This window comes from Bicyclus anynana, chromosome 10 (genome assembly GCF_947172395.1).
Source record: "Bicyclus anynana chromosome 10, ilBicAnyn1.1, whole genome shotgun sequence".
Lineage (NCBI taxonomy): Eukaryota > Metazoa > Arthropoda > Insecta > Lepidoptera > Nymphalidae > Bicyclus > Bicyclus anynana.
Window position 1 is genome coordinate 2,986,321 of NC_069092.1, and position 25,989 is coordinate 3,012,309.

The 25,989-nt window shown below is 36.1% G+C and overlaps 1 protein-coding gene across 6 annotated transcripts in view; it reads right to left on the reverse strand.

The window, feature by feature from the left end:
* The window catches only part of LOC112049969 (protein tramtrack, beta isoform), a 536,667-nt gene that overhangs the window by 36,281 nt on the left and 474,397 nt on the right, over positions 1–25,989 (reverse strand). Inside the window, exon 5 of one of the 6 annotated variants that reach the window (XM_052884079.1) lies at positions 137–958. The exons of 3 other annotated variants lie outside the window; for them this stretch is intronic. In XM_052884079.1, coding sequence (XP_052740039.1) covers positions 747–958 — 212 coding nt within the window. In that variant the 3' untranslated portion in view covers positions 137–746. Of the gene's footprint in view, positions 1–136; positions 959–10,429; positions 10,773–23,482; positions 24,201–25,989 lie in introns of those variants that run through there. 2 more of the 6 variants (XM_052884056.1, XM_052884046.1) reach the window with 2 other exon arrangements.

Sequence of the window (25,989 nt, forward strand, 5' to 3'; positions counted from 1 at the left end):
CTGAATTTAATTGTATTAGATTGCCATTGATCTAGTTCATGGTTCTCAATCTAAGGAACACACTTATTACAGAACATTATGTTTAAGTATGCCAATAGTTATCCTATTAATGTGACCGGTGAAAATAATACACTCATTGTTGATACACGTATATTTATCCAAAATATTAAAACATTTGCATAATTCTTTCATTGCATATTTTCATTACCATTAGCTTTGTTACCACATGTGTAACCAGCTATCTATATAACTAAGCCACCTCATTCCTAGAGGTTATGGGCATTTAGATCTTTGCGAATCAATGATGTAGAAAACGCACTTTATCAATATAAACATATGAATATCTACTCGATCTACTATTGAATAACTTTATTAATAAAGGATTCAACAATGTCTTACATTTTTTATCAAAAATATACGCACGTGTCGGTGCGAGGTCATTACATCGGTCGACTCGTATCGTCACGAGCCGAGATAGTACGAAATGTTCTGTGAGTTAGGTGGGAAGTATATATAGATATAGGATAGGCGACTAGTTCATTCATATCATGACATTCGATCCGTCCACACCTTTTGTTTGGATAATCCTTCATGGATTAGTTTTAAAAGAAGTTTAACCCTACATCAAACGGTCACAAGTCCGGGACTTCACTCAAGATTATTTTCTGCCACTCGAGGGATTATTGGTAACATTCATGCTAATCCGCTTCTGATGTCAACCCGTACACACGCTTTTCTTGTTATTGTTATGCTTCATGTCCTAATGGTGGTGAATGATTATGTTCCCCCCTGATGGAGACGATCTCATCTTGTACAGTAATGATGGCCGCCCGACAACCGTAGTTCATATGTGTGGAGCATCGCCAGCGGACTTTCATTCCGGGGCCTTTTACTGCAGAGTATTTGTACCCATGCAGTTTTATCAAGCGATGGCCTTTGGTAGATCGTATGAACTCTGCTGCAAAAAAAAAATACATTGGATTTACTTATGAGTTCTTTAGTTTAACTTAATCTCTAAAGAGTAAAGTTAATCACACTCTAGTCTATGTTTATTAATTGGACTACAAGTCCTCCTCCAAGTCCAGTCCAGCCTATAGATGTATATTTTATTCAGCCTAAAAAATTTTTTTAGCAAGACCAACGTTCTCTTTTCCCCCACAATAAAGTATATAGGCTGATGTGTTAGTAAGGTATTGCTATAATCATAATATGTATGTATAAATGCGCAAAGTCACTCATCACGATATCTCGAAAACCGCATGAGGTACAAAGATAAAATTTGGCAGGGAGGTAGTTTCAGATGAAAGGTGACCGCTAAGAACGGAATTTGCGACAGGGCCGCATTAATTAACGGGAGCAACAATTAAAGACCGCATCGGTGACACAATTAATTTATTTAAGTACCAATAAACACTGAAGTTTACTCGAAATACTAGACGAATAGGCACTATATTACAAAAACACACGCACTCGCACACACATATATATATACTCACAAAATACATAACACTCATCAAATATACACACTAATACATACAGTCACTAAATAAATATTTTGTTTAAATAGTAATAATCTATGCTGATATAAAATTATCTAATTTTCGAATATTATTTAAGAATATTACGAAAATGTTTACAATTATTATTATTATTAGGATTAACCTATTAGGTGATAGGGCCTGGTGTCTTGCAACACAGATTTTTACCCAGTGTAGGCTTTAGACCCCACATTATCACATTATAGCCTAATACTTTAATTTACTCGTATATTGTGATATGTATATATGTGGAGAAAAAAAAATAAATTCAATTTCATTTCATATATTCAAATAAATAAATAAATGTAGATGAGATGATAAAATCAGCGATCATAGTACCTACATAGTAGACACAGGCTTCGCTGTTCGGTTATAATGCTACAAACTTTTTCGACCCGTTGGCAAAAACTAGAGCAAAAGGTCGCCAATTTGCAAAACTTTTTATTAAAAAGCGCGATACAACGGTGCACAGCTAAGTTTGTGGCACTGTATTTTGGGGCTAGTAAGTAATGTGTGTATTGGTAAGTCGTATCTCTATTATAAAATCTTTGGTTTAAGTATATTTGTTTATTAAATAACTAGCTGACGCCGCGCGGTTTCACCCACGTGGTTCCCGTTCCCGTAGGAATATGGGGATAATATATAGCCTATAGCCTTCCTCGATAAATGGGCTATCTAACACTGAAAGAATTTTTCAAATCAGACCAGTAGTTCCTGAGATTAGCGCGTTCAATCAAAAAACAAACAAACAAACTCTTCAGCTTTGTAATATTAGTATAGATTCACGCGAATACGAATTGCTCGCGTTTCGAGTCTCATGCGCTGCGTCGGCGTTCGTTCATCGCTTGCATCCGCAAGTTTTTTTTTTATTTCTTTACAAGTTAGCCCTTGACTACAATCTCACCTGATGGTAAGTGATGATGCAATCTAAAATGGAAGCGGGCTAACTTGTTAGGAGGAAGATAAAAATCCACATTCCTTTCGGTTTCTACACGACATCGTACCGAAACGAGTTTTTTCTTTTCTTTTTCATCTCGTACTATTGGATTCGGAAAAATTAAAGGACAACTTAAATTCTACTTATATGCTAACTACGTACAACGTATTTCAAAAAAGTAGCATTATGTAGTCTGTGCTCTTAAAGTATATAATATTATTATTTCATACGTTCCTTACATATGTTACATATTTTAATGTCAATGGAATGTATACGACACACATTTTTTTGGCAGTTTGAGCACATTCGAGGAGTGTTACTGTCCTTTTGGCGAGGGCACATATGGCATCTGGCTTTTTTTGGTTTCTTATTTTGACTCAGCTGTGTTGACAAGACTGTCGAGGGGTCCACAGGTGGCAGCATACCTGCGGGATGAAGAAATATATAAGTGTTTGTGTTGCTAAAAACATGGCGCGTAACCATATAGATGTTTTAAAAAAACATCTATATAGTTACGCGTAACAAAATCATACAGAAAATTTCACTTACAACTGACTATATTTGTGTTTTGGCAGTTTAAGAATAGTTAAAGAAAATGAAATCTAAACACCTTCGAGTAAAGTTCAATATTAAAATTAATTCAAATAAAACTTCAAATTCAGAGCAAAATCAACGTTAGACGGGTCAAAATTTAAAACTACTTAAAAAGTCCACCTAAAAGGTTGTTTTTGGCACGCATGTGTCATAGTGAGGACGTTTTTTTGGTCGCTGATAGCAAAATTTTAATCGAAAATAATATCATTACAATAATATATAATATAAAATAAAAGACAGTCCTGCTGTATGTTGGCATAAATCTCTTAAACTACTCAACGGATGCAGTTTTCAGCAATAGATAGAATGATTCAAGAGGAAGCATTAAATTTATAAAAGATACATAAATATTAAAATACATAAAATATATCACAGATTTAAATAGCGTACAGGTTTTGCTTGGCGGAGGACTCAGCGCCCCCGCAAATGGAGCTAAGGGGTCGAGTATAACTCGTGCGCAATAACTTGACACCTGGCTACCAAACAAACAGTACAAGCATCATTCGGGCCAGGTGTCAAGTTAATCTTGAGCTGTAGAATATCTACTCCTATTAACCTTTATTTGAATGAAAACGATAAAGGTATTCATAACAGTAATAGATAGATAATTTATTCCTTTATCTATTCAATAGTTCGGTTCAGGATGGTTGTGAGCTGCTCGGATTGAGATGATTACGTCTTTAAAGGTGAAAAGGGCGCCTTTGCACCCGTGGTCTTTATGCGTGGAGCATCGCCAACGGATCTTCTTATTCTTGAGGATAGTTGAGTGGTATCTATAGCCTTGATACATGAGCATGCGCTTGCCTTTTTTGGAGAATATAAACTGAACTGAAAATACAAGAATAAAGTATGAAATCAATACATATAAATTATGATGAAGTCACTGTCTGTGATTTCAAAATAACTGTGTTTTGTGCTTTTAGTTATTTACACGATTCTAAAGCACTATCAAACTTTTTTATTTTTGTATGTCTGTTTGTCAAGGCTTTGAATAGCTGGACTGATTTTAAAAGTCCCGTCCCCCAATGGAAAGCTACATTATCAGCGAGCGACATAGGCTATATTTTTATCTACATAGTCCTACGGGGATAGGAACTACGTGGATGAAACTGCGGGGGTTACTTAGTTTGTTCATAATTATATTAGACCAAGTATTTACTAATTTTAGTATTATATTAAAAGTAATTCGCAAGACTTTTAGTCATGGACCATTGATGTTTTTTGAAGATATTTAAGTATTTATAATAGACAAAGGTTTTACTTAAGATTGAGTACAATATCAACTGTAATTTTAATAGGTAAATAAGTAAATGTATTGAACAGTAACTTATATATCTTTTATTACTCAATACGATTTGCCACTTTACATTTGCCATCACCAATAAAGTTTGTTAAATCTGCTAATGTTTTTAAACTTAAATTGAAAAAAATATTTAATAACTCAGCAGAAACAGACTTGTTGATCTTATAGTTCCAACATTTATAGAGCTAGGTAGATAATATGTTTTTAGTTTTTCTCAGGCTTGTAATGATTTTAATTATCCTTAGGCATTGTTGATTTATAATATCTTATTATTTATATTTTTGAAGTTACATTCTTTGTTTTAAGTAACTTTTTGTTGTTGTTTATTTTTAATAACTGTTGTTTGCGCCCGTGATGTTACCCTTATAAAGGCTTTCACTGAAAACCAGCGCTGCAGCTAGCTTAGTGGGAGACCTTTATTTGGTCAGTGCGCTTTTTTCTTACTGATCAAATAAAAATATTTTCTTCATCAATTCAATAATTCAGCCTTTATTTGAATAGATAAACGATAAAGGTATTCATAACAGTAATAGATAGATAATTTATTCCTTTATCCATATTCAATAATTCAGTTTAGGATGGTTGTGGTCTGCTCGAATAGATATGATTTTGTCTTCTACACTAAAAAGGGCGCCTTTGCACCCATGGTCCTTGTGCGTGGAACACCGCCAACGGATCTTGTTGTTTTGGGTGACAGCGCTCGAGTAGTATCTGTAGCCTTGATATTTGAGCACACGAGTGCCTCTACTGGAATATATGAATTCGGCTGAAAATATAAGAAAAGTATTAAATATTACTAATATATTACTCCTAACTAACAACGTGTGCCTAAAAACCACGTCTTGTACAGATGTACATACTCGTTTTAGAAAAAGTTTTGACGATTTAGGACACATAATATTGTCTTTATTATTTTCTTTCTCAATTTAAAGTACATAAGATATAAATACTTGAGTTGGTACTAATCATACTTCGTAGAAATGAAGCGTGATCCGTACTGATGTTGTAAACATAGTGTGTCGTGGCAAGTTGTAGTGATGCGTATTCAGGCCAACAGTTGTTCTAATGGTAGGCGTCCACTGATCTGTATCGAACGTATCGCATAAATCGGATTTTTAATTTTACGGTAGATAAAAACCGTATAAATACAAATGCGTCCGGTGCGAACATTGCGGATCTGTGGACACCTGCCGTAATCCGCCGAAAAGGAAATTTTATATAAAAGATGTACAATACGTTTTAATATAAAAAGGGACAAACTATGTTATTACAACTATTCATATCACATTTCATCTCTTCCTTCAAAATCAGTTCATCCGTATTTATATCAAATAAAACAATATCGTATATGTACACAAATATGTATATTCTGTCAAATACAGATAATATATTCTGTCATGTAAGAATAAGTATGTAAGAATAAGAATAAGTATTTAATTAAAATAATTAAATTGAACATAAACAACTTTTGTAAATATAATGTAAATAAATTTATTTTCTTAATCGTTTAGTGACTATTCCTATAAGCTATTAATAATAATTTTAAGTGACAACATTTAAGTTAATAGTACTTTAACTTATGTTTATAACATTAAATTTCAAACTACAGCCGATACAAAGTGCAGACTAAATTGACACCTGGCTAGAATGAGGTTTGTATTGTGTTTGTTTAAGTGTGTCAATATTGGATAAAAGCAGGCGTTACTTTGCGGAAGTTCATCATGATTATATAATGATTTATTTATAATGCTACCATCCGCGAAATGTCGACGAACCCATGCGACAACGTCACCCAGGTCCGACAAAATACTCTCGCTACGTACGTTTCACCCCGAAACCGGAGCATCCTCAGGAGATGTTGACTCTACAACGTGCAAATCATTGCAATTGCACGTTGTAGAGTCAATGCGTTGTCGCATGGGTACGTCGACTTTTCGCGGATGATAGCAAAATAAATAAATCATTATATAATAGGTGTGTCAAGTTAATGTGCACGAGTTATATGTATACCAATTAAAATAACATGTTAGGCTAGATTCACGTTCACATAGATTTACAGCATAGCCACATAAATCTTATAACAAACTACTCTGTGTTAAGAGCTATATCAAAGGCAAAATCTTCGTAATTTTATTAAAACTGTATTGTAAATTATGTTAATTATGTAAAGTTGTTGTTTTCATAACCTTGGCTCAAAGTAAACATGTTTTATTATGCTTCACACTTGACTGCCTCCTGAAGTATGTATAACGTAAGATGTCATCTTGATTATTGTCTAATCTACATGTGGCTTCCCACATTTATTCATTTGTGAAAATCAGGACTCAGTCATGCATATCAATTGTTATTTGAAATGTATGTAAGTAGGTATGTATATTAATTATGAAGGAATAATACAACAAAGCTAAAAAGCCGTGATAGTAGATAACCTCTACCTTCCTTCTGCCCGATTCGTAGGGCGTAGATTCGAATCCGGGTAATCCCAGTTATGTGCATTTTAAGAAATTAAATATCATGTCTCAAACGGTGAAGGAAAATTCGCGTTGGCCCAGCGTGGTGGACTATTAGCCTGACCCCTCTCATTCTGAGAGGAGAATCGTGGTCAACAAGGTGTGAGGGGTGAATCTATGACAGTTATGGTTTGGAAGTACTTCATTATTATCAGTTTATTATACCAGGGTCAGTCGTCTCTCCTAATAGAAGAAAGGATATGGAGCTTATACCCATAACGGTGTTATTGTTCTTCTTCTTCTTCTTTCCTGGACTTTTCCCGCACTGCGGAATTGTGTTAGTTTTACGTATTTTGAAAAGCAACGTTGTCCCTTTCTTACTTAAAGGTGTGTGTACATGGAAAGTTGGATTTATTTAAATTACATCGCAAAAAATAAAATATTAGTTATGCAGTTCAGTTCCTATAAATGGTCTCGTCATCACCTTGAATTTATGGGAAGTACCTACTCCAAAGCACCCTGTATAATGTGGTACGTTTTATGCGTGGGTAAAACAGGCACTGCATGGTTGTGGTTAGCCACCACTGATATGATTTTGTCATCCACGGTGAAAAGTGCGGCTTTGCACCCGCGGCGAGTGGAACAACGCCATCTTGTTTTGACATTGTTTTTTTGACTTGCGTAGTAAGTGTAACCTTGCAGCTTGATCATACGTTTGCCTCGCTGAGATGTTACAAATTCGCCTAAAAGAGAATCATACAGTGAGATTTTATCTTATTATAAATTAACTTAATATTAACTAATTGTAATATTTGTATAATAAATATAAAATTATATAAAATACATTTATACATTTATATAAATTACATTTATACAATGTAACACATGACGCATCCAGTAAGCTCTAATCTTCGTTTTATTAAAACTAGTCGAGTATTCTACGTAACAAACATGTAATTTTAAAACTACCCGCATTTTTTAGCAATTGTTTATTTAGATTTTTTTGTCTGTAAAATTTAAGTCTGTACTGTACACACGTGAATAATTAATTACCTTAGTGAGTTAATTGTATTTCTTATATAAGCGAATTTAATGTAATTCTTTTGAGAAAAATAAAGATCTTAAATCAGAAGTATCTTTGTTGCTTCTCACCTACGGCAATTTAAGACCATCATCTTTATTAAACGATTTAATTTTGTAGATCTATTTAGACGATTTAAATATTTCACACACAGCATTATGTACAATTATGAAGCGTTTAATTTTAAGCAAATTAATTAATTCAGTCACATATCTATGTATACAAATTACGAGCATAAATTAAGTATTACTTGAAATAATTACACAAAAGTCAGTTATAATAATAACAGGTAAATTTATTTTTAAAATCTTGCTATATTATTACTATTTTTTCATCATCATCATCATATCAGCCGATGGACGTCCACTGTATGACATAGGACTTCCAAACATCATGATCCTAAGTCGCTTGCATCCAGCGAATCCCTGCGACTCGCTTGATGTCGTCAGTCCACCTGGTGAGGGGTCGACCAACACTCCGCTTTCTAGGACGGGTCGCAATACCAGCACCTTGTGAATATATACTACAATATACTTTGTATATAATTATTTTATTATTTACAAAGTGAACTTCATAGATAGATTTATCAAAGCTTAATGATCTCTTCTGCCTATATACATTGAGCTATTTTCCACCGTGTGTAACTAAATGGCCATACCTGCTCGTAAGCTACACTACTATAAAATTCAACTACCTTACACCAGCTTCCACCGTATGTATATGCCTATACGTAAGGTATAGATCCAAATGTAGTTGAACCAAAATGGCATAAACCAAAGTGTTAAACGCGTGGTCTGAATTTGCCCAGTAATGTAAATATAGGACCAGATTCGAAACCACACCCTCCGAAATCCTAGGCAGAGGTCATATCCACTGGACTATCACGGCTTTATATCATCATTGTTATCAACCCATATTCGGCTCACTGCTGAGCTCAAATCTCCTCTCAGAATGAGAGGGGTTAGGCCAATAGTCCACCACGCTGGCCCAATGCGTATTGGCAGACTTCACACACGCAGAGAATTAAGGTAATTTTCTGGTATGCAGGTTTCCTCACGATGTTTTCCTTCACCGATTGAGACACGTGATATTTAATTTCTTAAAATGCACACAATCGAAAAGTTGGAGGTGCATGCCCCGGACCGAATTCGAACCCACACCCACCGGAATCGGAGGCAGATGTCATATCTACTGGGCTATCACGCCTCACAATGACCTGAATGAATGGTCGCTATCACGGCATTATATGCAAACCCTTTTTTCGCGATTTTTGTTATTGAAGCTTTCTCTAGAATGGTACGTCTACAGATGGTGGATGGTTGTGGCTTCCCACCATGCATACGATGGCATTTTTGCAGGTATAAAGTGCTGCCTTGCAACTGGACCGCTTGTTTACAGAACACCTCCAGCGAACCTTGTTCTTGGCTCCCGTGGTCGAGTAATAAGTGTAGCCCTCCAACTTTATCATGCGTTTTCCCTTTCTGGAGGTTATAAATTCGGCTGCAAAATAGCATTACTATTAATACACTCGTTGATTCTTATCATTACCATCAGCCTAATATTAAAATAAGTCTAAGGGCGAAAACACAACACTGCGATGCGTCGTCGCATCGCAAAAACGATGTCGCAACGCAATGCGATGGTTTGACACAACGCAAACATTTTATCGCTTCCGGCATCGTACGAGAAAATTATGGCAATTAGTTTATCCTCAATTTCTTTTACGGTATTATCCCAAAGGACAAGCCTTTCCTAAATTTATGAAATAATTAGTCAAGTTGGAGTAGGTACATACGCACACACGCAGATAAAACTGAAGTATACCTTGGCAACTTTGTTCGTAACACTCTGGATGGTCTCGGGGGGCGTGTAGCGCTGAATGAAAAACCCACGACTGATGCACCTCACTTCCCCGCACGCACGATTTCACACCCGCGCAGTCTTTCCCCCGTCGCCCGCATGTCATGGGAGTGTCAACGAACTTACCAGACGTCATCGCGTCGCAAGTTTGCATGGTGCGACACCGCATCGAAAATTTGCACGGTGCGTTGTGCGACATCGTAGATTTTTGCGATCCGACGACGCACTGTAAGTAGTGTTGTGGGTTCGCCCTAAGTGTGTTCTGCCAACTTTACGCGTATCATGCGGCTGTCACTATTAAAGCTTATGACTTCGTCTGCAAAGAAGCCTTACAGTAATGCTTCTTTGCAGTGGAAGTACTCCTAGATTCTTTGCATTGTCGAAGTCGAAATATCGAAGATGGTTTGACGTGTTCTCCAAGCCGAGTAACACCACTAACTTCCAGACTTCAGGCTAAATAGCTTTGCTCAATGTCTCCTAAAACAAAAAAGCATGAGCATTTTTGTTTTAGGAGACATTTTCAGCCTATGAAGCCTGAGCCAGAATTCGAATCTCGTAATAAAGCCACATAACTATTGGACCAACGAGGCAGTTAAAGCCGTACATTGCTAAAGCTTACAGTAGGTAGATAGGTAAAGAGTAGGGTAGATAAATAAAAAATCGCCAAACTGTAACAAATTTTAAGCCATTTTAAATATCACGGTTAACGAAGATGCATTAAGTTTTATTTAAGATGACATCTTTGCAATCTATTCGATGCAAATGTCTAAAAAGTTTTTGGCATACAAGCTTTCCTTATTAATTTCTGGTCTCTCCAATGGTGGATGGTTATGGTTTGCCACAACTGATACTATAACGTTGTCCTTGGTAAACAGAGCAGCCTTGCATCGGAACCGCTTTTGTATGGAACACCTCCAGCGAATCTTGTTGTGGCCTCCCTTGCTCGCGTAATACGTGTAGCCCGCTAGCTTTATCATGTGCTTACCCCTTGTGGAGGGTATAAGTTCGGCTGCAAAGAAACATTTCTGTAAATATACAAGTCTTCGATATAAATCGTTAGATGGGCACCTCCATACTAAAGAACGCACAATTTTATGTCATTACCCAAAGACGTGCACGCACATCTTATCTTAGTACGTAACAAGCGCATGCTGTGAGTGGACGTGGACTTAAAAAAATATTTACTGTCTTTTTTTTATTTTAATCCATTAATTATGCCTTCCTGTTCATTTTGGAAGTGTAAAAACACATGCCACAACATGAATAAAGAGAAATGTGTTACGAGTGATGACGTACTCAATGTGCGAAACCAATGACAATTCCACGACGCTTTGAGGTCCATCTAACGATCTACGATTGATGATACAATTAGATTACATTACTGTTATTATCAAGAAACGTTATAAATTCGCTTACTTGTACAATATACAGGCTGCTCGGGAGTATTTCCCATAACTCGGTGAGTTGTCTTCTTTAAGGAAAATTAATTAAAAATGTCTGAGGAACATGTGTTTTAAAATGAATATTTTCGGAGTAAAAATATTTCTTTTGTAAATAGATCTTAAATTGTGTCCCTTATATCGCATCTTTATATTATGACCTAGCCAAACTTATTCATTGATTTGGCTCCTATTATTGGACCTTGAAGATAAGGAAAATACGCCCGAGCACCCTGTAGATCGATATTACTCGTAGCTATACAATATACGTCTACCTATTGCAGATCTATATTGTATATTTTTATCATGTTTGTCACGGCGGTCTAGGTAATAAATAAATGCGATATTTAATATGAACAAAATTAATATTTATGACTGTAAAAAACTGAACTAATTTTTCAATAGTACATAGTATAAGCCGCTTCTAATTGATGTTCACTTAGATCTTTTAAGCCATTCAACGGATTTTAATGCAATTTTCTACAATAGATTGATTCAAGAGGAAAGTTTATATGTATAAATAAAACATTCATAGTATAGTATGGAAATATAATATCAAAGATGTAAAAACTTTTGGCACAGTGGCTACCAGGCAGCGATCGACGGACGCGGGGTGTGCCATCAAGATTTTCCTATCTAATCATAATTTATAGCTTGGCAACTTCGTTCGTAACACTCCCAATGTTCCGCGTGGGGCGGGGGGCGTGTAGCGATGAATGAAAATCCAGAGTTGGGAGTGTTATCAACGAACTTGCTAGACTATATAGCACCCGTGCGAAGCTGGGGCGGGTCGCTAGTGCTAAATAAAATCAGGTGGTGGTGGGTGATTGTGATCGCCTTTAGCGTACACAATACTGTTGTCGACTGTGGTGAGGGAGGCGTTGCATTTGCGCTTTTGGTTCGAACAGCGCCAGCGGACCTTGCAGCCTTTGCTAGTGCCCGCGAAGAAAGTGTAACCTTGCAGCTTTAGTAGATGCCTGCCTTTTCGGGAGATTATGAATTCAGCTGTAAAAAAAATGATATTTTTATACTTATACGGCCGCGACTTCGTCCGCCATTAGACCTCCTTAATCCGGCCCTCTTGCAAAATCCATTCTTAGCGGACGTCTACTAACTATAAACTACCTCCCTGCCAAATTTCATCTTTGTACGTCAAGTGATTTTCGAGATTTCGTGATGAATGACCTTTCGCATTTAGGTACATATTAAGACTAGTTGACGCCGCGCGGTTTCACCCGCGTAGTTCCCGCTTCTGTAGGAATACTTCCTCGATAAATTCTTTATAATCTCAGGAACTCCTGAGATTAGCGCGTTCAATCAAACAAACAAACAAACTCTTCAGCTTTATAATATTAGTATAGATTATACCTTAAACTATTTATACGAGTACTAACTGAACTTAGCGGTATCACCAGCATAGTTTCCGTTCCCGTAAGAATACTGGGATATAATATATCATGTAACTCTCTGATAATGTATCTGTCCAGCCCCGAGTTTATTCGTTACAAACAAAATCTTTCTTTACTTATTTAAGAAAGAATATTTGCCATATAAATAAATACATAACACTAGTGTAAACAATATTTTTATAATATTAGTATAGATTGTACAGAGTTAGTTTTAAAGACTAAACTCAATAAAATACTTTTTTATTTAAATTAGAATGATATTTTTTTAAACATGCCAAATTCTGTCTTTTTTTTCTTCTAACCGCGCTAATAGTTTGTGGTACAACAATAGTCTAGCATGTGAGGATTTGAAACGCGGAAAAAAAGCTTTGCTCAATATATATACGAGTATTAATTTATTGAAACAGAAAATCGCCCGTTATACAAAGTTTCTAAAAGCCAAAGAAGTTTTTCTAACACTTAAGAATAACATATTTCTTATTTTCAGTAAACATCATAATTATCAATTATGTGAGGAGTTTCTTAGTGTGCTTAACTTTTTACATTATCTATAAAAATCTTTTATTTTGACTAACAAAGTAGTTTCACTAAACATTAAACTTAACTTAGGTGTTAGTACTTAAGCCTAGCCTATTCCTTAACACTGTTAGGACAGCAAGGTAATGGGAGGGTTTATAATCATAACAACTATTTAGGATAGTTAATTATGCATATAGTAAACATACTGCATTATTAAAATAATGGGAGAATTTTTTGGGACAAACCTGTCCCAGTGGGCGAAAGCTAATACTTTTTTCCTGAGATTTACTAAAGTCTATAACATTTAACATTATGTTGGTAATAAATATATCTTATTACCAATATAATGTTAAAAGTAAAAAAAAACTTAAGATGCTTTTAAACATTTATAAAAAAATACTTGGGTATTGGTTTTATATTATTGATATATTTCTAATTATCTGCTAGGGACACATTTGTCCCCGCTGTCATCAAAGGGTTAAGAATTGGAGTAGTCCTATCAATATCCTGAATTCATTATTGTATTGCACGCATAGGTGTCTATACCGGGGTAGTTTTCAAAGCTAATTAAATATCAAAAGCAAGGAAGAGGACTATATTTCTATATTACAAAGCATTATAGTACTAATCCTATTCTTTGACAACAGGTGGAGGATGGTTATGCTCCGCGGACACGTTTACAATCACGTCGCCAACAGTATAAAGGTTGGCCCGACAGTTGTATTTTGGCTGGTGGGAACATCTCCATTTGACCCTCTTCCTACCGCGGTTGCTCGCGCAGTAGTGGTAGCCCCGGTACTTGATGAGAGGATTTCCTCTTTGTGACGTCACAAACTCCACTGAAACAAAATATTCATATGTAATAATGTAGTAATGCACGATAAAGCTTTAGACTTAACAAAAAATAATTCAGAAAGACTACACTTATTTAAATAATCATCACCATTTTCAACACATACCTATTCGGCTCACTGCTGCTCGAGTGTCCTCTCAGAATGAGAGAAGTTAGGCCAAATATTCCACCACACGGATTGGCAGACTTCACACACGCAATGAATTAAGATAATTCTAGGGTATGCAGCTTTTTAAGTTTTTCCTTCACTGTTTGAGACACGTGATATTAAATTTCTTAAAATGCACTTATGTGCATTAACTGAGAAGTTGGAGGTCATGCCTCGCATCGTGTATGTTATAATATCACTCTCGCACATATTTTTAATGTCTATCTGTTTTCTGCGAATGTACCGGACCAATCCAGTCAAAATTTCGTACTCACATCAAATCCTGTCACCGAAACGCAGAGGTGCCCCCTTTTCACCAACACGATAGTGAAAATAGGTGACATTTGAATATGGAGGCACTTATGTGCTATGGGGGGTGAAGATGGAAAGTTGAAAAAAAAAAACGTTTGCAAACTTCATCGTGTGATAGGTACATCAAATGAAAGGTCTTGGATAAGAGGATTTTTTATTTTGATTAAATAATGAAAGATAGGTAAAGTTCTGAAATGGTTTATTCACGAATGGTTATGACTCCCTCTGAGGTGTACAAACATATCATCAATAGTGACAATAGTAGCGCGACAGCCGTTGCGTTGTTGGCGCGAACATCGCCACACTGTCTTGACACCGTGAGTCTTGCCCGAGAAGTAAGTGTGCTCTTCGTATCTGATCAGAGGTTTGCCTCTTTGTGAAAATAGAAACTCAACTGCAACACATATTTCACAATATATTACTCATTTCAACAATTTATCAATAGGTATATTTTGAATTCATTAAACTAACAGCCAGTTTCTTCATGTAAAGCTAAAGTAACAGTAAAAGCAGTAAGTAGTAAAGAAGACTTTATTTTTCCGTGATTAAGACTGTCATATTATGCTTTATGACGTTACTTTGACTGTTACTTACGATGAAGAAACTGGCCGTAAGTCTTACACATATTTCACAATATATTTCTCATTCCAACTAATTGTCAATAAGTATGTTTGTTTGACTTGAATAAACTAAGTTTAATGCGGGCTACAGACTTTCAGTTTCAACTGCGCAGTTTTAACTGTCCAGTAAAAATGTTCATTTAAGGCGTGTGAACGACTAAAAACTGTTCAGTTTTTCTATTGATATTGATTAAAATTTCGATTAGATAACACTGTACCTACAGTTAAAACTGCAGGTCTGTAGATTTTATAGCGAAACGCTTACTCTACTCATAAATAATTGCTAACTAATCAGGTGAAATGACAACAGTGTGTGACATGTACTTCGACCCGAAGGTAGCCCTTTTCACCCCTTAGCGGACACCTCTGAGGGTAGGAAGTTTATAATACAAGGTACGTAATTATTAATTTCACCATCCATCAAAATTCCCACCTCTATAGAATTATTTAACGAAAGTTGTAAAGATAAATTTCACTCCTTTTCACCCCTTTCCGAGCACGCCACAGGGTGGGAAAAATAATAATACGTATCAATACGATTATACGTATAGGTATATGTTTATTCGTAATAATACGTAGGGTTTATGTAGGGTAGGGATTGAGATAAGTCCTCTAGTTATATCATATTGCTGTACCATATTTCTTTCTTTCTGTGTGTGTTTTAGTAATTGTCTCTTGATTGTTGCATCGATTGCACACTAATAAGTATGTCCTGTATAAATCTCTTTTTCTGATGGTATCTATCTCTTACTCGTTGTTTGTATAGCTCGTGTTTCTCTGGGTCAGCGTTCCTTCTCATTCTACATCTCCGTTGTCTCTCCGCTGCTGACAATGCTGTTTTATTAAATCGAATGACTGAAACGTAAAATGATCTATTATTTATATCCATGCTATACTTATAAATAAAAATATAATGTCTATATGTTACCTTTTCACGGCTAAACCTCTCAATCAATTTGGATGTGGTATGGATATCAATTGGACCTTAGAGTAGGTAGCACATACTCGTAGGCTGCATTTTTATCCCTAAAAGAACCATGGTACCCGCGGGATTGTTATTATAATATGTTATACCTACATAATAATACATCACCATTAAAAAACTAATTAATGTCAGCATGACAAGCCCGCTCTCATAATAAAGAGAAAGATAGAAGAAAAAAAAAGTCACTCCCACTGAAATTTATTAAGTCGTCATGAAAACGCATAAAATGAGTTTACTTCCTTTTAAAAACATTGAAATCGATAGTCTCCTGTTTACTTTGTCATAACCCATAATTCTTTTGTTTTTCAATGTTTTTCAGCAATCAAAGGAAAAGAAATAGACTGAAAGACGGATAGATAGATAGATTATTATTATAGATAGATACGACACGTAGGTACAACTAGTAGACAAAGGAGTAAATAGATAGATAGCATACAAATATGTCGTATTTCCTTAAAAAGAGATCATGGTGACTTATGGTGTTAAGCAATTCGATGTTTGGTGTCATGACGCGTGCCGTTTAATGCCAGGCATCCACATATACACATCGTACGTACGTATTATACGCATGTACGTATATCGGAGGGATCAAATGGATTTTTAAATGTACGGTATATGAAATTTCTTTGTTGCGATCCGTCCGATACGTACGATGCAGATCAGTGGACGCCTGCCATAATCAGGCACAACGATGGTCCAAACAGATTTCCAAGTCAAATACCCAGTTGCGTCGTGAAAAGTCGCGGAAAAAAGAAAAAAATGACATAGAGTTCCTATGAAGTACGTATTACAAGACAAGTATAGTAACAATAATGTCATGTCAAGACATAAAAAACAGCGGAAGGCTAGCGCTGGACTGATTGAAATATTTGCCGTAGCGCTGCAGCATCGCATAGAGAATATTGTTAACTTGCGACGAAAATGTCGTAAAGGACACGAATTACGTGGCGATTATGCGTTTTGACATGGAAAGTAATGAATTGCGGTGATATCGCCGCAGTCGAACGGAATACTGGCGGTGTCTTCTCTATGTCATAGTAACTCAATGTAAAATGTCAATTTTATGACTATCAACGACGCGGTTTTTTGGAATGACAATGTCCAGCAAAAATACGATATAAATTGATTCCACCTTTTAAGGGTTTACACGACAAATATATCTTGGCTGGGCATTGCGATCCTTTTTTACATTTGTAATGCATGTCATATCCTCCTTTCGTGTCCAGAACAAAATGAAGCGTCCACGTTTTAGCTTTCTTTATGAATTCCTTTGCTTGACATAATGTATCAAATGTTTTTATCAGGCACCAAGAACCATTTACATTCTTTTCTGTGTCTTTGGTTGATATACTCGTAACATGGATCAAGGTTGGCGTCCTGCTATCACCGGGTACATCAGGTTTCAGAGTTCCATGTATTTTTCCTAAAAAGTATGAAAATTTTCAATATTGATTACAGTATTTGAGCATTTCACTGCATAATTCTGTGTTATTCTGTAAGCGACTAACATACATCCCGTGGTTTCACCCGCGGAACGGGAACTATCCCTTTCCTGCGGGAATACGGGGATAAAATATTAGGGGGAATATTGTCATAGGCAGATAACAAATGACACTCAGAAATAACACGTTTAAAAAAAATTTAAATTGTTGTAATTATTTATTACAGATAATCTAAAATAGTACACCTATGTATTAAATGTATTAAATCATGAATGAACAAATAATTAAACTAAATTCGAGTAGGTATCTACAATCATGCAATACATATTTTTAACTTATAATTTTATGTAAAACGAGACGTGATAGCCCAGTGGATATTACCTCTGCCGTCGATTCGGAGGCACAGATTCGAATTCGGTTAGGGGCATGCAACTGTAACTTTTCAGTTACGTGCATTTTAGGAAATTAAATATCACGTGTCTCAAACGGTGAAGGAAAAGGTGTGAGGAAACCTGAGAATTAGGCCTTAATGTATATGTAATTTATAATGAGTGGCCTTAATACACCATGGCCAAATGCGGATTGGCAGACTTCACACACGTAGGAAATTGGGAAAATTCAGGGTATGCAGGTTTCCTCACGATGTTTTTCCTTCACCCTTTGAGAAACGTGATATTTAATTTCTTAAAATGCACACAACTGAAACTAACTTTCCAGTTATGTGGGGCATATTCGAACCTACACCCTCCGAACCGAAGGCACAGGTCATATATCCACTTGGTTATCATGTCTCCCACTCATCTGTTGACTCGACTCCTGGAGACGACTTCCATTTTTACCCCATCTGTTGACTTGACTCCTGGAGTCGACTTACGGAATCGTTGTTTATTTTAGTGTTTTTTTCTTTGTAAAAACGTCTCTATCTTGCTCTAACTTATATTACGTGTAGTAAAAAGAAAAAGGATGGCATATAATCACTCAATACTTCTACAAAACTTGTCTGTGATTAGTGATAGTATGGAGTATTATCCCAATATATTTATTTATTTAATAATGATAATGAGACAAAATTAATGACTATGATTGCCTCTCACTACGAGTATGACGTCATCAACTGTTATCACAGTAGCAGTACATCCGCGGTGAGCATGCGTTGAGCATCGCCAACGAATCTTAGGCCCTTTTCCTGCACAGGCGTAGTACTTGTATCCACCCAGCTTTATGAGCTTCTTGCCTTTCTGTGACGTAATGAATTCGGCTGGTTCTGCGTCTATAATGAAAATAACAATTGTTAGAAATGTTTGAAATAAATCCATTTTTTTATTAAATAACGCTTCAACAGCTTACTTATATAAAACAACACAAGAAATAGGTGAATACAACGAGAGCCAATAGGAACTATTGGCTCTCGTAGTATTTACCTATTTATTTTTTTATGTAGGTAGTTTTTGTCAGCCTTTACACCTACCATACTTGTACGTATGGTACGGTATGGTACGTACAGTACAGTACAGTAGTACAGTAGAAGTAGTATATATACCTAAATAAAATATTAGGTCCTTAAATATGAAATTGGCATTTTGTCTTACTGCCCACTTTGATCTCAAATATGTCCTCTTTAGTTAAGAATTCCAATTTCAAATTTATACAGCTACTTACTCTTGTTTTTGGGTTTTGAAAACCCTAATTCATTTCTTTATTCCTCTTTTGGTTTTTATCTTTGCGTCACTCAGTTTACAACATGGAAAACTAGAAATATCGCGTTATTTACGAGCACGTGTTCCATTGTGGCACCAGAGCTACAGAAACAGCTCAAAGGCTTAGGCAGAGGCTACACGGTGAGAGGCGTCGCGCCGGAGACGTTTTGCCGCATCGCTGTACACACGCAGAATGGGACGCCGCAGTACGGTGCCGCAGTGAACCGTTTTTAATTTTTTTTTATTCTCTACAAGTTAGCCCTTCACTACAATCTCAACTAATGGTAAGTGCTGATGCAATCTAAGATAGAAGCGGGTTAACTTGTTAGGAGGAGGATGAAAATTCACACCCCTTTCGGTTTCTACACGACATCGTACCGGAACGCTAGATCGATTGGCGGTACGTCTTTGTCGGTAGAGTGGTAACTAGCCACGGCCGAAGCCTCCCAGCCTGTGGCATCATTGCTATTTATCCACTTAAACGCCCATGATATCAACCAGATATATAAATAAACGTCCCCATTCCCAAAAATTACCAAAATTCGACAGATGCCGACCTACTTACTATAAACGTTACGACGACTTAAGTATCGCACGTATTTGAAAATAGAATACCACGTCGTGCAGGGGAGAATATAGAAAATAACTTTACCGTTGTATTTAAACCGCCAAAAAATATCTTTTTTTTAATAAAAAATGTTAAACTTTCACTTTTTTTTATATATATAAAATTATAAACGCATGCAATGCAGGACGCCGCAGCGGCACCGTGTAGCCTCTCCCTTAATGACGTGTATGGCGGCGGTGTCACAAAAGTAAGCACCGTGCGTTTTTGGTTCCAACGTTTTCCATGGTAAGCTAATAATATAAATAGGCGATCATTGTAATCAATATTATGTGCATTTATTATATTTATTACAACATTATTACATAATTTATTTTTAAAATACAATTGTAAGTTTACATTTCCGTTTTTCAATATTTTTATTACATAATCTTTTAATTATCAAGTAGGTATTTACACAAGTATCTGCATACATTTACTATACATGTAACAACAAATGAATATAAAAATATTGTTAATATTAACCATGCTGAGCTTTCTTTGAAATGGTTTATTTCATGAAAACTCGTGAAAAATTTACATTTAGTCAGGCGAAACCCTATAAAGTGTTAGTTTTAGCGTTTGCCTATATCAGTAGGTAGGTACTAAAGGAAATATCAACTATAGTAGGCAATCAATGTTAATATTGTTGATCGTGGTACATTATGGTTGTGGTAATTCTTGCACGCAACCGACACTAAAAACTGTTGCGTTGCGTATACGTGTATAGTTTTAAACCTATCCGGGGTTTTTAATCATGAGCTTTACATTGAAAGCGTTGCAATCCAACCATAAGCAACGCGAACTTCTATACGTAGCGTAGGTACATATTGATGGACTAAAACTTTTAATAAAGCCGTTGCATGAACAATCTCATGACTAAGAACCACTAAAAACCAAGGATCGAATTGAAATTTAGTCGGACGAAACCCCATAAAATGTTAGTCTTAAGGTGCTTTTCCACCAGAGATGTGCTACGTTGCTAAGGATGCGTTTGATATCCACCAATAATATTCATTGGTGCACATAGCTTAGCACTGGTGGAAACGGAATTAAACTAAGATATGTGTTATTTATGGAAGAATGCGTGCTATGGATGCGTGCTATGGATGCGAACTTTGAATGCGTGATATGGATGCGTGATATGGATGCGTGCTATGAATGCGTACTATGAATGCGTGATATGGATGCGTGCTATGGATGTGTAGGTACTATGAATGCGTGCTATGGATGCATGCTATGAATGCGTACTATGGATGGGTGCCATGGAAGTGTGCTATGGATGCGTACTATAAATGCGCGCTATGGATGCGTACTATGAATGCGTGCTATGGATGCGTGCTATGGATGCGTACTATGAATGCGTGATATGGATGCGTGCTATGGATGCGTAGTTACTATGAATGCGTGATATGGATGCGTACTATGAATGTGTGATATGGATGCGTGCTATGGATGCGTACTATGAATGCGTGCTATGGATGCGTACTATGGATGCGTACTATGAATGCGTGCTATGGGTGCGTACTATGGATGCGTGGTATGGATGCGTGCTATGGATGCGTACTATGAATGCGTGCTATGTATGCCCGCTATGGGCCGTCGTGAGTGGGTAGCTAGCTAGCCACATCTTTCTTGCGCAGCTACTTCGCGGCGGCCCATCCTTATAGCGCATCCTCGCACAGCTTCATTAGCTTAGTATTTTTTTTTATTCTTTATAAGTTAGCCCTTGACTACAATCTCACCTGATGGTAAGTTATGATGCAGTCTAAGATGGAAGCGGGCTAACTTGTTAGGAGGAGGATGAAAATCCACACCCCTTCCGATTTCAACACGGCATCCTACCGGAACGCTAAATTGTATGTCTTTGCCGGTAGGGTGGTAACTAGCCACGGCCGAAACCTCCCACCAGTCAGACCTGGACCAATTAAGAAAATCTCAATCTGCCCAGCCGGGGATCGAACCCAGGACCTCCGTTTTGTAAATCCACCGCGCATACCACTGCGCCACGGAGGCCGTAAAATGAAAACGGTCACATATTTTCGTAGCGTAGATATCACATCTTCGCAGCATAGCTGTATGACACTTGGTGGAAAAGCACCCTTAGCGGTTATCTATATCAATATTATAGGAAATATCATTATAATTGGCGTTCAGTGTTGAAATTGTTGATTATAGAAGGATGGTTGTGCTTGTTCTTGCGTGCGACCAGCTCATCGCCGACAGTGAAAATAGCTGCGTTGCATTTGTACGTGTAATGGCTGGAACAACGCCATCTTATCTTCCCACTCTTGGAAGGGGTGGATGAATACGTGTATCCGTCTAGCATGACCATTTTGTGTCCTTTTTGGGATATCACGAACCTAACTGTGGAAGAAAGTTATTTATCTCATATTATCATGAAATTTTAGTTAAAAATTGTATTATTTACTCTGTAGTTAAAAATACCTAAAAAGAAACGTATGCATCTCGGGAACCTCGAACAGAAGTGATAACTTGCTGCCTATACTATACGTGAGAGAAAGGTAAGTCAGACAGAGTGACTCCGTAACGCGTTACGTTACGAAGCCATTATTACCCTCCCATAGCAAGTTTTAATTTCATTATTAACAACCCAATTCGGTTCACTTTTGAGCATGAGTCTCCTCTCAGTATGCGAGGGATTAGGATAGTACACCACGCTAGCGGTGCAGGTTGGCAGCCTTCACACATACCTTCATAACTGAGAATTGTAAATATTCTGAAAAATGCAGGTTTCCTCACGATGTTTTCCTTCACCGTTTGAGACCCGTTTTCTTAAAATGCACATAACTGAAAATTTGGAGGTGCTGGCATGACTCGGACCGGATTCGAACCTACGCACTCCAAATTGAAGGCAGAGGTTATATCCACTGGGCTACCACGGCTCAAGAAGTTGTCACTTAATAAAAATAACTACGGTATAATATTTAAATATAAACAGTTACTTTTTTAGTTTTATTAAATGCACTCAAGTTCTTATAACCCCTATCATGGCAAAAAAACAGAGGCACAGAATAACTATACCAACATATATATTGATAGATGTTATTAATTAATGTGAAATTCTTTTTTTACTCAATTACAAATTAACTGAAGAACGAGGTCTTCAGGAAATATCCTCTAAAAGGAAAAATAATCTAAAATACTTTTAATCTTCTTCTAAAAAAAACTAAATATGCATAATAGATTTGTATATAAATAGTTATATTTTTTTTGTTTATATATCTCTTCATACAATAAATAACCAAGTGTATAAACAGATCTTTCCTTTCTTTCTTCTTTGGGCTTAAGCCACTTGAACACTTGAAATAAAGACATGCAGTCTTTTTTTCATCCTCCCATATTTGAGTAATAACAATAATTCATAGAATAAATCTTCTTTAATACACACACAAATTACAAACTTATGGCATTTCTCAGTAGTTTAATTTACATGATACACAGCGTCGCGCCACCTAGCGTCGGCTCGAGCCAACACGAGATCGAGCGACGTATCCGTTGTCAGACAACTATTTCCTACAAATATTTTGGATTAAGAGCCTGCAATGCTATTGGGACCATTTTCTAGATTGCCACATATCGCAAGGCATTTTTCTGGTGTAACTAGAAATGATTTAATCTTTATCTATATAAAGATTGTGGTAGAGAAAAATAATATAAATAAAAAAAATATTAGTAAATAATATATTTTACGAGATAAACTTATTACATCTCAAAGTTATGATCATGCCTCTAACGTTGTTTAATTTATAATTATAATGCTACAAGAAGATTTTTCAAATGACATTACTAACACACTATGCCAGTATGCCAGTTACAAATATCTGTCGGAGTATAAGAGCCCAGAAAATGGACCAGTAGTTCAAGAAAACAACAAGAAAAAGAAGGATATAAAGATTAGGATAAAATACTTAAGAAATCCATACTTTGATGATCATTCTGACATACAAGACTTGGAAACTTTATCTGGAAAAACATTAGCTTGGATATCAAATATAACAAATTATAGAGGAACGCATTGCACCAGCAGCAGCAAATGCCATGAAATCATAGTAATAAAAATATTTCCTTTCTTCTTTCTTCCTTTAAATTTTCTAGATATAGTAATTAAATGCAGTTTTTCTTGGACACCTTCCGTCTTACTATTATACATTTTCTGACGTTACCAGTTTTCTTTCCACGAGACGGTGGATGGTCGTGTTTGCCAGTCATACGGATGATTACATTTTTGGAAGTGTACAACGTTGCCATACATCCTTTGGAATGCTGGGAGGAGCAGTACCATCGCACCAAGGGTTTACTTTCTGTGTGGCGCCATGGAGAGTATGCGTATCCTTCAAGCTCGATTTGTCGTTTACCGCGCCTCGACGTGGTGAATTTAGGAGGATCTGTTGAGAAATAGTATTACGTAGGTATATAATAGGTAAGTATATAAAATAAATTTACTCAAACATATGCCAAAATATATAAATTTAATTGTAAATACAAAGTATATTAAAAAAACAGTGCCACGTTTGTGACATAGGCTATATAACATCATGCAACAACCAATATGAGTGAAGGATCAATGAAAAGTGTGCCAAATTAAATTTCCTTTTTGAAAGCTTCCGTTTTGTTGGTTAAGTTACGCAAAAATTGGGTATGATGAAAAATTATGTTACCCTTTAAAACTTAAAGTCACTAAAAAGTCTTTTAAGAATTTGTCTAACTTTTAAGGATCCACTTTAATATCTTTTATAGTAATCAAATTTGTTCAAAAAATCCAAATAAGTACAATATTCGTCCCAAGTATTTTGATTTTGAACAAAATTGTCCTTTGACATGACATCAATTTGCTTTTAATTAATAATATCACAATTTTAAAATAAGTTAGGTACCCATAATAGGTAACTCGCATTTCTAATGGTAGTGCATTGGCTAGCCGCGGTTAGGTCTGCGAAGTACTCGTACCATATCGAATAAAATAGAATAGAATAATATTTATTTGCCTGAATATGGGTTTATAGTCTAAGAGCCCGTAACCCCAGACCTTCGTCATTTCATAAAAGCTGAAAGTTTGTCAGCTCAGGCTCCTACCATAAGCCAACTGTAAACTGTGTTTAAAGTGTAATTTTTTCATGTTTTCCTAGGCATAATATGAGAAATTATATTCCCAGTCGCTAGCTTCGCGGCAACCCTTCGAAAAACACTATTTAATTTGAAACTTCAAGGGTCTCTAGCAAAGGGTTGCCATGAAGCCAAGTGTGTGGCAAATGAGGATATTATTTCTCATATTATGCCGCTAAAAATATAAAAAATTACACTTTATTCTAAGACGGTTGAGGGTCCTTGAATCCCGTTATCTGCCAAGGCCACCACGGTCCAAACCCCGCAGTTGGCTACGATACTTACCTATGGTAGGAGCATGAGCTGACAAACTTTCAAAATATGCTGTAAAATGCCGAAGGTCTGGCTGTCGCTGGCTCTCTGTCTATGAATAAATAAATAAATGATACATATTTATAAAAATCTATCCTATACCCAGTGAGGGATTCTTAACATAATTATTAAATACTATACTAACATACGTAACAATTATAACCTTCTAACACTTATTTAAGAACTACAAGAAAATAAACAATTGTAAAAAAAAAATGTACACGCAATTTTGTTAAATATTAATAAACTAACACACTAACACAAATAGTATAGTATAAATAAACTTAAAATAACTATGTAATTTATTGTTAAGAAGTAATAAAGGCTTTGATTGATTGATTGATTGATTTATAAAAATCTAGTTCCAACATATTCTGCCATTTCGATGCGTCGGCGTGTACCTATATTATATTTCTAAATAAATAACTTTTTATTTATCTTTATGTAATTTTATTTAATTACATTTACATCAAACAATAGAATACGGCACAGCAAAAACTAATTAACACCGACTTATAATATGTCCGTTACATGAATGACACTATATCCCAAATAGCATGGCTACATCTAAATGAATTAGTTAATTAAATTCGTCGATTAGTGGAAATGCTGGGTGTGGGCTTTAATCACGACGTTGTTAGATGTGATAATCGCCGCCCTACAGCCCCTGGCGTGATGCGAGGAGCAATACCATTTTCTTTTGCCAACGACATCGGTCGACTTTTTGGCACTACGAGTCGAATACGTGTAACCGTTCAG